We start from the raw sequence: 18,627 nt of genomic DNA on the forward strand, positions 1-18,627 counted from the left end.
TATTAAGCACTTTGATATGGCTATTCAGATCAAACAAATAGATTCTACTCAGACTGTTTATTAGCGTGGATCTGCAACAATCAGAATTAACTTATGTATAAAATTCTCAATAGTTTAAATATAATTCAGTACACACAAGTCTAAAGAACTCTAAACACTCTAAACAATTCAATATATAATAATATATAATAATATGTAGTTAACTCAGTTCAATATTCTTTCTATTCAGATTCAATATTAAAGTACTCAGTAGTTCTGTAGTCTATGAATAGCAATTCTTTAAATTCTGTCTGGATACAGATTAGTGCTTTTCAAATCCTGCCAAATGCAGTGGGAGCACAGTACTTAACACAGAGAGAGTGTGAGAGAGTGAGAGAGAGTTAGAGCAAACAAATTCAGAGGGAGAATCTGGTGTAATGGAGTGTGAGGTGCAATCCAAACAGTGTGACCAAAATAGTGTCTTCAGAAATCATGTGCAGTTCAGTGCAGTTCAGTTCAATCCAGTTCAGTTCAGTTCAGTTCAGTTCTCAAAAATAGTTTCTCTGAAAATAGTTTCTCTGAAAAATCCACTCTCAAATTGTGTATCCAAATAGTAGAATGTCACCGAAATTAGATAGAGTGGTATAGATGTAGAGGGAGAGAAAGATAGAAACTCCAAAAATTAGACAGAGCAGTATTAAGGACAGAAAGAGAGGAAAACCCAAACAAAAGGCAGAGCGGTATAGACTAGAGGGATAGAAAGATGGAACGTGTATAGAGGTGCAACTGGAACCAGCGGCAGCAGCACACCTGTAAGACAAGAAGAAAAAATTCATAAGACGAGGTTGTCGAGTAAAATAATTGAAATTAACAAACCAGTACCTGTAACACTTGTTCATAGATGCACGGCTAAAAACAATGTTGTTCTCCTTAGTTCCTGAAAAGTGGACATTTTGGAGATACGTTTTCACCCAACAACAGTGAAGAAGGAAACTGTATGATTAGATGCCTGTCAGCTTACATACAGTTTGGGTTAATGCTGTACTGATGTTTGAAAAGGTTTACAATGTCAACTGTGCAATGAACAGACACAGCCTACTGTAGTGTATAGACCTGTCAGAAACAAATCAGAAAAAGTAAATATGCACCTCTGTCATGTATCTCTATAGCCCTACAGCCTATTTACAGTAATTAGGCAAGGTTTACAATTAGGAGTGAGCATAGTCGGACAAACCAACTACAGCATCCACTGTGGACAATGGGCTCTTTATATGATTGTCACATTACTCTAAAATTGTATAAGGAAACTGTGGATAATTTCGTAAAATATTGTGTTATGTTCCATTGACCTTATTTTGACATACTGATACTACATACTTTGATACTACAGGTGCTGAAATCCCTATTTTCTAAGAATTTGTTTTGGTACTTTGCTTTGGTACTGTAAAAAGTGTGAACTTACTGTTGAGGGTAGCTCAGGACCAATCGACGATCACTGTGAGAGTGAGAAAGAGAGAGATGGGTTAGACAAAAGCAGCTGATCAGAGCAAATTGCCACAGCAACATCACAGCAGGAACACATCCCACATTAACAGTTAGACATACAGTATATACTCTCCCCACTCCTCACCAGTACAATATCAAAGGGCTTCATAGCAGCCACATTATGAAACAAATTAAATCAACAGCGGCACTGGTTTGACCTTTGACCCTCTGTGTGAACGGGGAAAAATGCCCACAAAATCTGAGTAAGGGAAATGGGAGAAACCTTGGGAAGGCTACACAAAGCAGGATGTGAGAGAGTGGGCAGACTGAAATCAACAGAAAAAAACAAAACTTGTGAATCACAACATGAGTGGCAACCTAAAATGAACTCACCTTGAGGCTGTGAAATCTGTAAACAAAGGAGGAGCAAAAAAATCACTTAACTTTACCACTAAGCAGTCACAAAAAAACAACAACTCAAAAACTTAATCAATTCAGAAAAAGTATAACTGTCATTGTAAAAACCACCATCAAAACACATAATGACATATCAAAATACTACATTAGAATATACTATTCTACTACTACTATTGCAGTGAGACTATAGGTGCTGAAATCCCTATTTATTCTAAGGATATATTTGGGTACTGCACTGTAACCAGTAGTATTTAATGTTGAAGGTAAAACACAGAGAATGTTGCTGTTCACTTGATTGGAGCTACTTTAAAACACACGGCATACTCACCGACAGAGCAGGAGTCTCAGCAAGGGCAATCTGTAAATACAGGGCAAATACAAGAGCAATGAGACATTTACACACACCCCAGAGCTGTCAGACCACAAATACAGGCTAGTCTTCTCTTAAGTTTAACTAGTGTCAAATATCTTTATCTGTATCATCTCACTGACAATGAAAAAACACCACCCAGTTTATCTAACATTCTTTTGGCTAGGTTACTATGTTGTAGCTTTAATTGGCTATTTTTAAGTGTGTTTTTTCAAACTAATGCAATTTCTAGCTATGACCGATAAGATAGCCACATTAACGTTAGCCCGGTTAGCTAGTGAAGTGGTCAACCTTGGTGGTCGACTGGAAATAACTTGTCAACAATGCTAACTGACATTATTAACGTTACATAAAGAGTAACGTCAGTCTCTTGCTAGCTAAGCAGGCTAACGTTAGCACTGGGCAGTTGACGTTTTCAAAGCAGTCTTCAGCGCTACCAACGTAATATTAATGTCTGAAAGCTGTCGCTTGTCTCAGTTAGCATGTAATGTTAAATCTAATGGCATTTTAAAAATAGAAACAATCTCTCAGCCTACACTGGACCAACATAGCGATAAAAATGACCGTTAAGTTGTCCGATAAAGCGACGTTGCACTCACCTTCTCATACCAAACCGCAACTGGTGTTTTTCTAACCGCAATAGAACTTTTAGACGATGGTGCGTTCAGGTGCACTGGGAAATGGGAAACTTCCAGCTTGTCAAAGCCACTCGATGCACACAGACGCTACGTGTGTTAAAGACCCCCTCCGATGAAAATCATGTTTTTAACCTTGTTAACATGTCCATGTGGTATTTTGCTAATGTTACAAGACATATCAGGAGCAAAACAAGCAGTCAATGCCATGTCTGAGCATATCTGCTTTGAAACCGCAGTGTACCAAGGACAGTCTCAAAAAAACGGATTCAATCAGGCAGGACTTCATACGTCACAAACCCAAGGAACCAATCCCGTAATAGACGGGGTGGTGATTTACATATCATTATGTGCACCTGCTTCCCTGTTGCGCGCCAGAGGAGAAGCCAGGTATCAAAACGATGGCAGAGACGTGTTTTGTTTTCGGCTGCAAATTCACAAGAGGAGAAACAGTGAGCCTTCATTTATTACCAAAGGATCGGAAAATACGAGAGAAATGGGTGCAGTTTATTTGGAGCAATCGTAATGTCCCAGCCAAACTTCCAGAGAAAACGCGGGTTTGCAGTAGTCATTTTCAAGAGCACTGTTTTGAAAATTTTTCACAAAAACAGATGGGTTTTGCCACAAAACTTATTTTGAAACCCGACGCTGTGCCATCCATTTATCCTGGGGACACAGCGAGTACGAGTCAACATGTTGGTCAACAGGTACGTTTATTTTTCTTGTGTTTTATCCGTTGACAGTGTCCAACAAATCTGCAGTGTGCTAACCTAGAGTCTAGGTTAGGTTCTAGGTTTAAGTTTAGGTTAGAGTCTAGGTTAGCAAAACCTAGAACCGAGGTTAGCAAAACCTAGAACCGAGAATCTAGGTTAGCAAAACCTAGAACCTAACCTAGAATCTAGGTTAGCACACCGTTACATTATCTAGACGTTATCATGTTCGCGTTATCACTGTTACGATATCTCCTAGATACGTTATCTAACGTTAGGTCCTAGATAATGTAATGGTTAATGTGGCGTATCTTCTGTTTATCTGTTTTTTAAGAGCACTGCTGCTTCATGGTCAAAGACCAGAGATGTGGGCTGTCAGTGTGAGCCACTGGAGAAGGCAAAGACGACAGTGGCCACACAGCTGTCAGAGTTGACTCTGAAGCACAGACGAAGTCAAGGTGTGTCACCAGTGTTCATTTATAATGGTAAGTTGTAGTCTTGTTTATCCAATAAATTTGTAGTAATTGTTTACAATGTGTAACGTTACAGCTATCCAAGTCAAGCCATCCTCCAAAGGGTTTGGAATCAACACAGACGTGGCAGCAGACTTTGGAGGGTTCAGTTCAACCCCTGCCAAAGAGAAGCCCCCGCCTTTGAAAAGGAGACGCATCGAGGCATTGTTAGATGACACTGAAGATTCAGAAGACCCACTACAAGATCCTCATGACACTTCATACCACCCCAGCATATCTTCCTTGAGTGACTCCACTGTGAGGTAATCCTTGCCCATTTGATAAATTTAGTTAGCCTCTGCAGCATTTTTTTACAAATATTTTCTATTTGTTTTCTATTGGTTTATAATAATATAATAATATAATAATTTCTACTAGGTCCTCACCTCTGGACTTAAACTGACTACCATTACACTTGCTCTCTGCACTACTTACTGTTTGCATGTTATACTTCTTTACTGTATACAATACATCATCGATTTCATATTCACCACAAATTTATACTGTATGTTTATTATGTGAAACCTTGCACTTTATGTAACTATTTGCCAAGTCTTAGGTGTGAAACTCCATTTAGTAGTCCTAGTACTTGTACTCTGTGCGATGACAATAAAAATGAATTTAATCTTATCTAATAATCCAATTTTTTCTCTCCACAGACCCCCATCACCGGTACAAGATGTCACCAAGTATATTGTCTATGAGGACTGCCTATTAAGCCTGTTTCATGACTGCCCCACCTGTGGCCGGACTTGTGAGGTACAGAAGTATGTCCGGGGAACCTTTCTGTCTGTTTCACAGAAATGTCCTTTCTGCGAGTTCACCCGTCAGTGGAACAGTCAGCCGATCATTGGTAGCACCCCGGCAGGCAACCTGCATCTATCTGCAGCTGTCAACTTCACCGGCTCATCATTCAGACAATTCAACAAAGTAAAAAATAATTTACAATTGAAATATATATATATATATGGCATTGTGTGTGTAATATCTGATGTCTCTTGTCAAATAAAATGTACTCATCAAGACTCTATTGTATTATTAGGTTCTGTCAGCTCTCAAGGTTTGGACCATAGCTGAGAGTACATACTTCCAGCATGCTAGGTCATACATGGATCCATGTGTTTTCTCAACTTGGAAGCGCTTACAAGCAGACCTCATCCAGACTCTGAGCCAGACTGAGGGTGTCACACTGGGAGGCGACATGCGAGCCGACAGCCCGGGGCACAGCGCTAAATATGGGTCCTACTCAGTAATGGACCTCCACACGGGAAAAATCATCGATGTCCAGCTGGTGCAGGTGAGGTTTTGCTTCAGTTCCCCAAAATTTCTGACCACAGCTAACACTTATTTTGAAATGTAGTTGCCTGATCCGACTACCGATAATAAATTAATGGTAGCCTGAATATCCAAGACAGTAGCTCTCAAATCAATTTGGGTACACATTTTATGCCCCACAAGGCAACCAGGCAGCAAAAAAATTGTATCCTAAATTGTCCATTTGAAAATACCTTGTAAGTTGGCCCCTGGTTCCGAGCAATCAAAGTAAGGACACCTGTATGAATCATTTCTTGCAGTGACTCACAAACAAGAGAACGTTGTTGCGGTTGAGTAAAAAAAAAAAAGGTTTTTGTGCAATTGTTTATTTTTCCACAGAGCAACGAAGTCGGCAGCAGTGTCAACATGGAGAAAGAGGGCCTGATTAGGAGTCTGTCTTTTCTGGAGGCGTCTGGGGTGACAATAAAGACTATGGTCACTGACAGGCACCCACAAATACAAAAGTATTTGAGAGAGCAGAAGCCAGAAATCAGGCATTTTTATGATGTGTGGCACGTTGCAAAAGGTATATCAAAAAGGAATATAGTTGTAAGTCAGATTCACTTTTAACTTTCAAATAGGCCCAAATACCTCACTTCCATCTGCTCTACCTCTGTACTAAGGTGTTTCTAGGAAGTTGGAGGCTCTGGCCAAGGAACGGGAGTGTGACAAGGTGAAGAAGTGGCAGCAAAGTGTCATCAACCATTTTACTGGTCTTCCACCACATCATCATCTGGTGAAGAAGCTGTCGCTAAATGGGCATCTGTTTCCAATCATGTGCAGAACATACACAGCCACAACAACGCCCTCTTCCCAGAGTGTCAGCACCCTGCTCCAGCTGAGAGCCACTCCAACAAGTGGTTGAAGTCTGGTATGTAGAAAAACTTACTTTATATATATTTTTTATTTACAAAAACATGGTATGGGATGAACATAAATTAGACCTATATATAAGACATTATACCTGTACCATACCAATGGTTGAACTGTACTTACACACCACATTGCAAAAAATAATATAGGATAGATATGTATTGAAAAATAATCTACTGGTAATGAAACTAACAATGTTTTAATTACAGCATCAAAAGCTGCCTTCAAGCTCCAGAAAATTGTGGAGAACAAACGCCTGTTGAAAGACGTGGCAAAGCTTAGTCCGAACCATCAGACGTCGGCCATTGAGGGGTTCCACAGCGTGATTCTGCGGTTTGCCCCCAAAAATGTGGTCTTCTCCTACCGTGGAATGCTATGCAGGTAAGCATAATTCCTAGTTCATTTATTTGTTATTGTGAAAATGATATAATAATGCAAAGATTCTGATTACTCAAATGAAACCCATTTCGACAACAATTACAGTGTGAATATAATGGTATTTCAGGTTATATCTCACTGCTATGCATTTCAATGAAAATGCCACAAGAGCTCAGCTGAAGACCAAAGAGGGAGCCCCAGTCTACAAAATTAAATACCCAAAGTATAAGAAGGGGAAATACTCCATCCAGGCAGTGAAGACAAACCAAACAAGTGGTAAAGGACTATAATTATTTATTTTTCTGAAAAAAGTGAAAAATACTATAAATTGTAATCAAAGTGTATAAGTTAACAGACTGAACAGACCAAAAATACAAATTTTATAAAACTCTGCAACTTTTTTTCACCGCACATCTGTGAAATGGTTCTGGCTGAACTGGCCAAGTTACAAAATACAGTAATAAATGTCAGCTCCTATATACAAAATAATAAATGACAGTTCCTATATAACAGGCTACGTGGACAACCTGCTCCAGATCCTCTTCAATGAGGTCCTTGATGACCCTGGGCGATTCACCACTGAGCTGGACCAGCTGACCATCCCAGAACCCCTGTGCGCCCAGTTCGAGAGGCCTGACAGGGATGAGGCAGTTGCTGGCTTTGTGTCCCGCTTCAGTCGTCCAGAGCAGGTCTGAAGCCAACATACTGTCCCTGTGCATCGGGGAACTCCTGGCGGATCCGAACCACGACACAGGATGGTATCACTCGCCTGTTACCGCGGCCCAAGTATCCCCATACCCAGCTCACAAAGCTGCGGTAGGCCAGATACCTGCTCCGCCTAGAAAGGGACATTTTCACAGTTGTGTAAATAGTATGGAAAATAAGTGATTTATTTCTTTGGGGTTTTTTTTCCTAGATCTTTTGTTTTTATGCTTTGTGTTCTCCAGTATATTTATTATACATAATCTTTGAGTTTTACAGTGATGTCTCCAATTTTATAATACAAATAGCCTACAAAAACATTTGTTTATTGTGTTTTTAATAACTGTATATTGTCCCTATTTACATTGTGTGCATTTATTGTGAACATTTATAGTTTTAATAAATCAATTGTTTGTACAGTGAACAATCTGCATTATAGATCTTTGTGTGACTAGTGTGTGGGATCTTCCTTTTTTACAAGCTTTGCCTAGTGGTTTGTCCTACGTATCTGGCACCTCTCTAGATGTGCATAGTCTCTCATTTTTTAAAAATCTTACTTACGCTTCATAGCCAGTAATATGCCGCATAGCCCCATGGAGGACCCTATAAATGTTGAGGGCATTTTGTAGGGCGTAGGGATTCAGGCACACCGGCTGCAGACCTGGGTGTAGAGTCATGCAGGTAGGTGGCTGCGGTAATTCCCTTAGTCTCCTTTCAACCTACAGCACAAAATACAGACATAGCAATGATGTGGACACTTACCTGTAGCTGACCAAAGAAACATTGCTGTATATAACTTGTAATAATAACTCCAAAAACTATGGTATGTTACTATGTATAGCCTACCTGTGGTATTTCCCAGCAACAAATGTTTTCTACCTCTGTGGGCATTGTAACACAGTGAGCACACGAACACCTATCAGGGGGGTAGTATGATACAATATTAGTTATGAACTACATGCCTTTCTCCAGAGACTTTCTATGGTGTTCAAAGCGTTTCTTCCTAACTGCACATCTGAGTGTTTATCTTTACAAGGTAGATAACTTGTCAGAGCTGGCGAGCGGGACCAAGGTTTATCTAACATTAGCAACACATTATTAGCTGATTGATAACGTAGTCAAGCTGAAGGCTCATGTTATTTATTTCTAACGGTTTCTAATGGTAGAGAGGATACATAAAATACATTACCATTCTGATACATCCACTTGTAAGCGACCCAGTCCAATTTGCTCTTCTTCTTCTTCGGAATCGGTTTCTGGTTCGAACATGTATGGCTGAATTACGCCTATATTACCACTTGCCATTGTGTAGCATACAGTAGTAACAGAAAACAACCAGAGTCACGTAGTTTGCGTCTACAAGGAGCTGTCGTGTTGGTTTTGGAGTTTTTCCGCGTCTGCCCCCCCCCCCCCCCCCCCCTCACCCTGCTGATCAGGCGGCCAATCAGAGCAGCGCCTCATTATCCTGGCTTCCCCGCCCACTCAGAACAGCGCATAGTTAATGAGGGAAGAAACTGAGAGGATGGAGAGGCCCCACAGAGCCTGGATTTGTGTGTTTTTTTGCAACAGAATTCATAACCTTGTTTTAATGACCACTGAGAAATGTTTTAAACAGCTAAAAATAGCATAACAAGGGGTCTTTAAGATCATCAGAATATCAATGAATACAACTTCCGGTTTGGGCTTTCAGCCTTCAAAATAAAAGCCCCGAAGTTTAAACATTAAAATATAGGTTTAAACAGATTTATTTTTATTTATTCATCAAATCCAATAAGGGACGACTCATATTAATGGTTTATGCCATATCAATGTTTAAAACATACATACATGTGTAATATGTGAATGAACTGTTCAAATGTGTGGGAATTATTACAGTTGAAAGAAAGAATGTTGAAGGAGTTGAACTATAGTTAAATTAAGTGGAAAAAGTTGAATTGGAGCACTAATGTTGAACAAATGTCCCTAACACAAAAACTTCAAATAGGCTGAAGACAGCTGAATTTCATTACAAAGAGTTTAAATGTCTGTACATTTTGAGTATTTCTATCTGGTGTTTGAAGTAGTAGCTGAAGTTATAGTTGTAGTACTATCAGTAGAAAGAGTAAAAGAGTGAAAGTGTTTGAAGTAGTAGCTGAAGTTATAGTTGTAGTACTGTCAGTAGAAAGAGTGAAAGTGTTTGAAATAGTAGCTGAAGTTATAGTTGTAGTAGCTGAAGTTATAGTTGTAGTAGTATCAGTAGAAAGTGTGAAAGTGTTTGAAGTAGTAGCTGAAGTTATAGTTGTAGTAGCTGAAGTTATAGTTGTAGTACTATCAGTAGAAAGAGTAAAAGAGTGAAAGTGTTTGAAGTAGTAGCTGAACTTATAGTTGTAGCAGTATCTGTAGAAAGAGTAAAAGAGTGAAAGTGTTTGAAGTAGTAGCTGAATTTATAGTTGTAGTAGTATCAGTAGAAAGAGTAAAAGAGTGAAAGTGTTTGAAGTAGTAGCTGAACTTATACTTGTAGTACTATCTGTAGAAAGAGTAAAAGAGTGAAAGCCAGCGTAAGTCTATAAAACAGCTAGAGTGGAGTAGAGAAACTGCTGAAACTGTAGTAGCTGCAGTAGTAGGAGTAGTACTACAGCACTAGAAGTTTCACTGTTTGAAGCAGTTTTTTAACTGTGTAACTGAACAGTAGTAGGAACGCTACTAGTATTAGAAGTACTAGTAGTAGTATTAGCAGTATTAGAAATAGTAAAGGTAGCAGTAGCAGTGTTAGAAGTAGCAGTATTAGAAGTAGTAGTAGCAGTAGCAGTGGTAGAAGTAGTAATACTAGTAGCAGTATTAAAAGTAATAGTAGTAGCATTAGTAGTAGTAGCAGTATTAGTAGTAGTAGTAGTAGTAGCAGTATTAGAAGTAATAGTATTAGCAGTATTAGAAGTAGTAGTAGTAGTAGCAGTGGTAGTAGTAGTAGTAGTAGTAGTATTAGTAGTAGTAGTAGCAGTACTAGTAGTATTAGAAGTAGAAGCATTAGCAGTAGCAGTATTAACAGAGAGAGAGAGAGAGAGTGGGTTTGGCCCCAGCGTGTGTATGAAAATGGAGAAGTGCAGAGAGCAGGACAGCTGCATTAGAGCTGCAGCAGAGGCGCAAGTGGAGCTCAAACGTTCATAATTCAAAAACTACAAATCCCATCACTTAGATATTTACATTGTGAGAGAGAGAAGAAGTGTGTGAACAGTTTGATATATAATATATGTATGTAGCCTCTAAATTGTGGGAACTACTATAGTTTAAATACTGAATATGCAGAAAGAAAAAGCTGTTTAAAGTAGGCAAAATGAATGTTAAGCACAAGTGTTGAACAGATGTCAGTAGCTCAAAAACTGCAAGTGCTATCACTTAGATATTTACATTGTGAGTGACAGAAGAAATAGCCGAACAGGCTGATGTACAATATATTTATGTGCTGTGAAAATTGTGGGAATAGTGACAGTTTAGAAATGTGTCACAGACACAGCTGTTCAAAGGAGTGAAAATTGCTGTAAAACACAGTTTTCGACTGGTGTTGAACAAACGTCCCTAACTCAAAAAGTATAAACGCTATGACTTAGATATTTACATTGTGAGTGGCAGAAGGAGTAGCTGAACAGTTTGATATATAATATGTATATATAATGTGAAAATTGTGGGAGTCATGACAGTTTAAGAAATTTGAATATTCAGTTAAAAATCACAGCATCTGAAGTCTGAAGAGTTGCTAGAGTGGGGATGACATGACGCACTCTAGCGAGCTGAACATTCCGCCATTCATTTCTATGGGGAAAAAAATCGCGTTTAAACGTAAATTGCGAAAAAACTAAACATCGGAACGCTTAGAAAAATACAAGCGCTCGATTCCCGAACATGCTGTTTTAAAGTTTGAACCGCGTCGATAGCTCAAACGGTTCAAGAGGAGTAGCAGTCCAAAAAAGTGTCCGGAAGAATAATAATAAGTTGAAGTATAATAATAAGTAAGCAGAATAACAATAGTTTGCTTGCTGAAGCAAGCACACTAAAAATGTGGTGCTGCAAGACCACCCTGTGCCTTTGGTTTTTGAAGAGTTGTGAGTTTGATTCTTGGTGTTTTATTTTTCCAGTAGAATTTTGTTATGATAGAATCAAGTGATTTAAACCAAGACAGTGAGGATTGAGATGGAATCATAGAGAGGAGATAATTAACTTTAGGAAGTACTGACATTTTTATTGTTGCAATTCGGCCTAATATGGAGAGTGGGAGGTTCATCCAGCGAAGAAGTTTGTCCGTTATTGTTTTGAGAAGTGGTGTGTAGTTGAGGTTGAGCAGCTCTGACAGCCTGGGGGAAATATCAATACCGAGATACGTAATGTGACTGGTGCATAATGGAATAGGTGGAGTATGAGCTGCCACATCCCAGCTGTTTCTGTGCAGTGGAAGGATAGAGGATTTTTGCCAGTTTATAGAGTAGTTAGAGATTCTGGAAAATGAGTCTATGAGTTTTATTGTTTCTGGCAGGGATGAGTGAGGGTTTTCTAAGAAGAGTAAAATATCATCAGCATTAGGGTTGCAAAATTCCGGGAATTTTCAAAGTTGGAAACTTTCCATGGGAATTAACGGGAATTTATGGGAATTAATGGGAATTTATGGGAATAAACGGGAATAAACCAGGAATTTACAAAATTGAAGGTATGCTCTTAATAGGGAACTTAAATATAGTTGGGGAAAATATATTTTAGCATAATCCTGACTAAAACAACCAGATATCATGCAAGTACAGTTGAATATCTATGCTATTCCTCAATCACATGCACACATAGCACACTGCTTACTGCAGGGCTATTGAGACCACGCCCCCTACATGCACTGTGCATTCCTGTGCATTTTTATTAATTTTTGAATGGGTTGGGTCGGGGGGATGAGTAATATTTAACTCAACATTCATGTTTTTGTTCTTCAATGAAATAATTGATTGTTCAATAAAATATTTAACACTTGATAAAGTTCTACTTACAAATAAATCTGTTTTAATTGTATTATTTTGGATGGATGTCTGCTTATAACAAAACAAATATTTATGCTTGGATATGATACCTTTCCATTAAATTACCCTCAATTCCCAGTTAATTCCCATTAATTCCCATAAATTCCCATAAATTCCCATAATTCCCATGGAAAGTTTCCAATTTGGAATATTTCCAAAATTCCCCAGCTTAACTTCCCATGGAAATTAACCGGAAACTTTCTGGAAATTTACCGGAAATTTTCCACCCCTTTGCAACCCTAATCAGCATAAAGACTGATTTTATGGTGTGCATTTGGAGTTTGGATTCCTTTGATGTTATTGTTCTGGCGAATAGCTGCAGCTAATGGTTCAATGAAAATAGTAAATAAGAGGGGAGAGTGGGCATCCTTGCCTTGTCCCCCTGTGCAGTGTGAAAGGTGGTGATGTTAGTCCATTGGTGATTACTGTGGCTGAAGGTGTAGTGTATAAGATTTTTATCCAGTTAATAAATGACTCCCCAAAGCCAAATTTTTGCATTGTGGCAATAAGAAATGACCAGTTAACCCTGTCAAAAGCTTGTGTGGCAATGATAGTTTGTGCTTGTTGTTGGGATGAATAGTCTATTATGTTAAAGAGTCTACGCGTGTTATTGGATGATTGTCTGCCTTTAATGAAACCGGTTTGATCTTGGTGAATTATGGATGCGATAACTTTTTCCATTCTGTGGGCGAGTGCTTTAGCAATGATTTTGATGTCAACATTAATCAGAGAAATTGGACGGTAGCTTGATGGTAATGACGGATCTTTATTGGGTTTAAGAAATAGTGATATTGTAGCTGTGTTCATGGTTTTTGGTAGCTTTGAGTTCTGTTTTATTTCAGATATGAGTCTATTGAAAAGCGGGGCAAAAATAGTCCAAAAGTGTTTGTAGAACTCAGCAGGGAAGCCATCAGGTCCGGGTGATTTATTATTGGGCATGAGTTTGAGGGCATTGGTTAATTCTTGTGTTGAAATTGGTGATTCAAATGTAATGATTTGGTCGGGAGAAAGCTGTGGAAGATTAATGTTGTTGAGAAAGGATTTGATATCATCTTTTTGGGTTGGATTTATTTCTGGTAAGTATAATTTAGCGTAGAAATCTCTGAAAATTTGATTTATCTCTTCTGGTGACTGTGTTAGCTTCCCTGCTGAGTCCCTGATGGTGGAGATTGTTGTTTTTTCCTTATTTTGTTTGATTAGATTAGCCAAATATTTTCCAGATTTATTACTGTGGTGATATTGTTCTTGTCTGAGTCTGTGTATTAGGAATTGAGTTTTCTTATTTAGGATTTCGTTCAATTGGAACTTATATTTTCTTAATTCATTCTGTGATTCTCTCTCTGTTGGGTTATTTGGGTTATTTGCATTGATGTCTTCAAGTTGTTTGATCTTTTGTTCCAGTTTGGCTTTCTGTTGTTGTTCTGTCTTTTTTTTGTAGGTGGAGAATGAAATGATGATACCTCTTAGAACTGCTTTACCTGTTTCCCAAAGAATAGACGGAGATAACTCTGGGGAGTCATTTATTTCAAGGAAGGATGCCCACTTTTTAATAAGACTGTCAAATTCTGGGTCATTGAGGAGGGATGTGTTGAAGCGCCACCTGGTGTTGGGTTTATGCGGACGGATTGTATTCCATGTGAATGATACCGGGGCATGGTCACTGATTAGTATGGGGTGAATCGTTGAATCTGAGATATTTGATATAAGTGAATTACTGGTAAGGAAGAAGTCAATACGTGAGAATGATTTATGAACTGGTGAGAAGAATGAATATTGTCTTGTGGAAGGGTGTTGCAAACGCCAACTATCGCCAAGACCAACATCACTCATGAACTGTTTTATTGCTTCTGAGGACTGCGAGGTGCGTTTGTTTGAGGTGTTACTTCTATCTATTGAAGGGTTGATGACTGTGTTGAAATCGCCTCCTATTATGATTGGGCCGTTACAGTTGGAGGAGATTGTGGAGAATAAATTAATGAAAAAAGATGGGTCATCAGTATTTGGGCCGTAAACATTGCCAATTGTGACCGGACTATTGTTGATTGAGATGTTAATGATGATATAACGTCCCTCTTGGTCTGTAATGGTGGAATTGTGGGTAAATGAGATTTTATTGCTTATTAAAATAGCAACCCCTCTTTGTTTTTTATTGTAATTAGAAGAAAATACCTGGTTGAATTGTAGTGACTTTAATGTGTTGTGATCTGATTGGGAGAGATGAGTTTCTTGTAATAAACATATATCTGCTTGTAATTTTGTTAGGTGATTAAATATTTGTATCTTTTTTGCCTGAGAACCGATCCCCCGGATGTTCCATGTTACCAGTTTCAAAGCTGACATTTAAGAAAGACTACAGTCAGTGAGTCTGATATCAATACTGATGTGTGCATGTGTGTGTGTGTGTGTGCATGTGTGTATGTGTGCGCATGTGTGTATAAAACATACAAAACATAAATCAGAACAATAAATACATTAAAGATAAGACGAACAGAGAAACATAGACATTTTACCAAGTGCAAAAGTGACCTATTGAAACCTAAGTGCATTCTAATTAGTATAAGATAAGTGCAGGATTGAGACATACAGGCTAGAATAGCCAGGGGGTTGTGTTTAGGTCACGGAACAGTTTGCCATCAATGTATAGTTTGTCGACTGAGATGATTGCTCTTTTACCTGTTTTAATGGCTTCTTTCCTGATGGGGAGTAGTGTTCTGCGCCTGTCCATGATTTCTCTGGGGAATTGATCATTCAGTCCATAGTCCGTGCCTTTCAAATTTCTGCCGTGACGTTGTACCAGTTGTTTTTGTTTAAAGTGTTCGAATTTGGCTACAATGGGGCGTGGGCGTTTGTTTGTGGGGTTTTTTGCTCCAATGCGGTGAACTTCTTGACTGTGTGCTCAGTAATCTGTGATGCTCCTGCGAGAGCCTTTATTAAGGGTATTAAGTCACACAATGGATACAGTGGCTGTGATAAATGTGTACAGTCAGGCATTTACATTAATAATCGCATGACATTCCCAGAAGTTAATGCTAGAGCAAGAACTGATGTATCTTTTTCAAATGCAGAGGATGAAGACCACCACGTAAAACATTCCCCATTTTGTGAAACATCTGTTCCTATGGTCAGTGGATTTCCACATGACTATATGCATCTAGTGTGCTTAGGTGTTGTGCGTCGTCTGCTTGATTTGTGGATGGGCACTTGCGGCAAGTTGCATTCCCGTATTTCATCCAGGCAAGTCTCTTTCATTTCAGGCAAATTGCTTGCTCTCAGAAGTTACATACCCTCAGAATTTGCTAGAAGGCCAAGGGCCCTTGATGAAAGGTTACGATGGAAGGCAACAGAACTTAGGCAGTTCTTACTTTACACTGGTCCAGTAGTTTTGAGGGATGTGCTGACTACTGAGGTATATCAAAATTTTATGCTGTTGTCTGTGAGTATATACATTTTGGCAAGTCCAACATATTGTTTGCTGTTAAATGACTTTGCAAACACACTACTTAGATCATTTGTTAAGCATTTTGGGGAACTCTATGGTCAGGGGTTTTTAGTTTACAACATACATGGTTTGACTCATCTCAGTGATGATGTGAAGGTGCATGGCCACTTAGATTTAATATCAGGATTTCCTTTTGAAAACTACTTCAAAAACATCAAAGGAATGGTTAGAAAACCTAGCTCACCACTGCAGCAAGTTATACACAGAATTTCAGAACTTGATTCAACAAGTTTAAAAGATGAGGACACTTTGAAAACCCACAAAAAATTGAAAATGCTGCACTCAGATGGACCTGTTCCACAAGGCTTTACAGGAACGGCCTCCCAGTTTAAAGAACTGGCAATAGATGAGTTTGTCATCAACTCATCAGAGAGAGACAGATGTATCAAGATGAACAATAAGATACTCTTGGTTCAGAATATAATTGTCTTTGAGGGTGAGGAATACATTGTCTGCAAAGAATATAGACTCATTGCAAAGTTTTTTGACTATCCCATGGACTCCACAGATTTGGGAATTTGTTTTGTGTCAGATCTGTCACCAAGTCTGATGTGTTTCAAGTTAGATACCAATGTGCAGAAGTGTGTCCGGTTACCTTTGGAGGTTGGTTTTGTTGTTCTTCCACTTCTTCATGCAGACCCATCTTAAATTGCAGTCTTAACATATCTACATATCAACATATCTTAACATATAGCACTGTGGGTTGCAGATGAAATCTGTCAATGGCCAGCTCACTACAAACCCGACGAATTAGTAAAGGCCATACGAAATGGGGAGCAGCCTGGACACATGTGGGATGCATTTAGTGTCCGAATTTTATATACAGCTGGTATGCACATCATATATATTTACCGTTAGGATTCACTGATTTGAAAAATCATAATCTAATGATATTTCTCTTGTTTTTACAGCAAACTACAAAACTGCTCGTCTAAAACTTCCTCAAGTGGAAACCCACACTGATCTTCAAACAGCAGAGGAAGAAGACGAAGATGACATCCCAAAGAAAAAGCGAATAAGGCAGTAAGTATTAAAGTGCCATTACTACTATAGGCCAAATCAGAATTTTTGTAAACAAACAGATTGGCTATACTTCCGGATGGATAACTCGCACCTGTCAGCAGTGGAAATCGTTCGTTTTAAGCAGCGGTAAATATGAGTCAACTAAACAAAACATTAGCAATTATGCTGAAATCGGGTTGTGTTTGGGGCTGTAATGCCAAATATATCTTGGTACATAATGGATTAGGTTTAGGCTTTTCCGTTTTAAAGCAACCTAACGGAATCGGTGGATACAGATAATAGTTTACAGGCTGTCTGCAGCTACAGAGCTGGGGACAGGCTGGCAGCAACCACTCATGACCGGGTTTTGCGGCAGGCAATTTCTTACAGGTCAGTAATAAAAATTATAAACATCGCTGTTGGGTAACATAACGAGCGAGCTTGCTAGAGTGACAGTAACACAGTCTCTCGGTTTTACTAGTCTCGTTTGGGTCTAGCACAGCAGTAGCTCCGTTGTGGCACTGCCAGTCCCAAGGCGTTCCATTAAAAACCGTTCAGGTAAAATCTTTCACTTCATGTAGGCAAGGTTTCCTGACAGAAATTTTGCCAACATGATAAGCTTTCTGAAATCCTTGAGCCCTTTTCTTTTACACAAGGAAAACATATTGTCAAAGTGCCACAAATTTTTTATCCGCACGGTTTTTAATGGGCTGCGGTTCTAGCACAGCACAAGTAGCACAACACACGCAGTGGTTTGTGAGCTGGCTTTGCTATCATACCCTGCTTTACAGTCAAGATGCTTTACAATTGAGTCTGAAAGTAAATAACGAACAGTCCACAGTTTCTACTATAAAGCAAAACACTAAAGAATGACTGGTTCACTTGAATTTGAACGTCTGCTCATTGAATCACACTAACATAGCCTACTTTGTGTCACTGGCTGTCACTGTTTGGCTATATAACATAATATAAAATAAAAACAGAAAGTTATGGTTAATTTGTATAAGACAGTGGCCAAAACAGAACTTTTAAGCATTTCTAAACATTTTGGTAAAATATAGTAGTTTGTGGACACATGCTTAAATAGGCTATATATTTAGGTTATGTTAGGTTATACACTAACAAATATCAACAGCAATGACATCAGGAACGTCTCGTTTTCGGTGGACAGCCAGAACTACATAATGTCTGTGTGTTTCTAATCACAAGAACTTAAAAAGGGATCTTACTTTGGTTAAATAACACAAAAAATACTGTAGCGCCGATGCAGCACCACCGACGTTATCCACTTGGAAGTAAGTTCTCTGTTGTTGTGATGTCACGCTGATATGGCCTATTGTTGTAGATGTTAAATGTTATGGAAAAATCTAATGTCAACATATGTGAATTTGTTCAGATTCTCAAATCTAATCTACAAGCTCTCAGCAATTGAGACTAATATACCTTAACAGAGAAGTGGATTTTTTTCATAACTTAAGTATTTGAACAAATATGTTAAAAATACTATTCAAAAAAGATGCACAGGGAGCTGTAAACTTCTACTGCAATACATCACATACATCACTTTTTGCAGGTTTGGCACAACATTGTGCTCTGCACAGTGAATGACTGCAGTCATCCAGAAGGAGGCAATGATGGCATGTTTTTTAATTCATGATTTCTGAAACAGGCTCACTGCTGGATCACAGCCAAATGACTCCTAATAATAATTCCTGACTAAC

General features: G+C 38.7%; 1 protein-coding gene and 2 long non-coding RNA genes across 3 annotated transcripts; 2 read left to right on the forward strand and 1 right to left on the reverse strand.

The window, feature by feature from the left end:
* Positions 1 to 635: 635 nt before the first annotated feature.
* On the reverse strand, positions 636 to 2,241 carry LOC139645373 (uncharacterized). Its single transcript, XR_011695232.1, has 4 exons — positions 2,210 to 2,241; positions 1,858 to 1,873; positions 1,442 to 1,474; positions 636 to 789 (listed from the first exon to the last, which is right to left on the reverse strand). It is a non-coding gene; the product is annotated as an uncharacterized lncRNA (long non-coding RNA).
* Positions 2,242 to 3,936: 1,695 nt separating this feature from the next.
* Positions 3,937 to 5,021, forward strand: LOC139645381 (uncharacterized). The gene is made up of 3 exons (XR_011695235.1): positions 3,937 to 4,054; positions 4,146 to 4,371; positions 4,768 to 5,021. It is a non-coding gene; the product is annotated as an uncharacterized lncRNA (long non-coding RNA).
* Positions 5,022 to 5,216: 195 nt separating this feature from the next.
* Positions 5,217 to 7,661, forward strand: LOC139645374 (uncharacterized). Its single transcript, XM_071521065.1, has 6 exons — positions 5,217 to 5,405; positions 5,762 to 5,948; positions 6,096 to 6,293; positions 6,505 to 6,676; positions 6,801 to 6,949; positions 7,187 to 7,661. The coding sequence occupies exons 1-6, from the start codon at positions 5,217 to 5,219 to the stop codon at positions 7,366 to 7,368; spliced, it is 1,077 nt and encodes a 358-aa protein (XP_071377166.1). The 3' UTR covers positions 7,369 to 7,661.
* The last annotated feature ends 10,966 nt before the right edge of the window (positions 7,662 to 18,627 follow it).

The sequence above is a fragment of the Centroberyx affinis genome, unplaced genomic scaffold (assembly GCF_046629955.1).
Source record: "Centroberyx affinis isolate AG114_WGS23_722 - 3 ecotype Tasmania unplaced genomic scaffold, CSIRO-AGI_Caff_v1 ptg000852l_1, whole genome shotgun sequence".
Taxonomy (NCBI): domain Eukaryota; kingdom Metazoa; phylum Chordata; class Actinopteri; order Beryciformes; family Berycidae; genus Centroberyx; species Centroberyx affinis.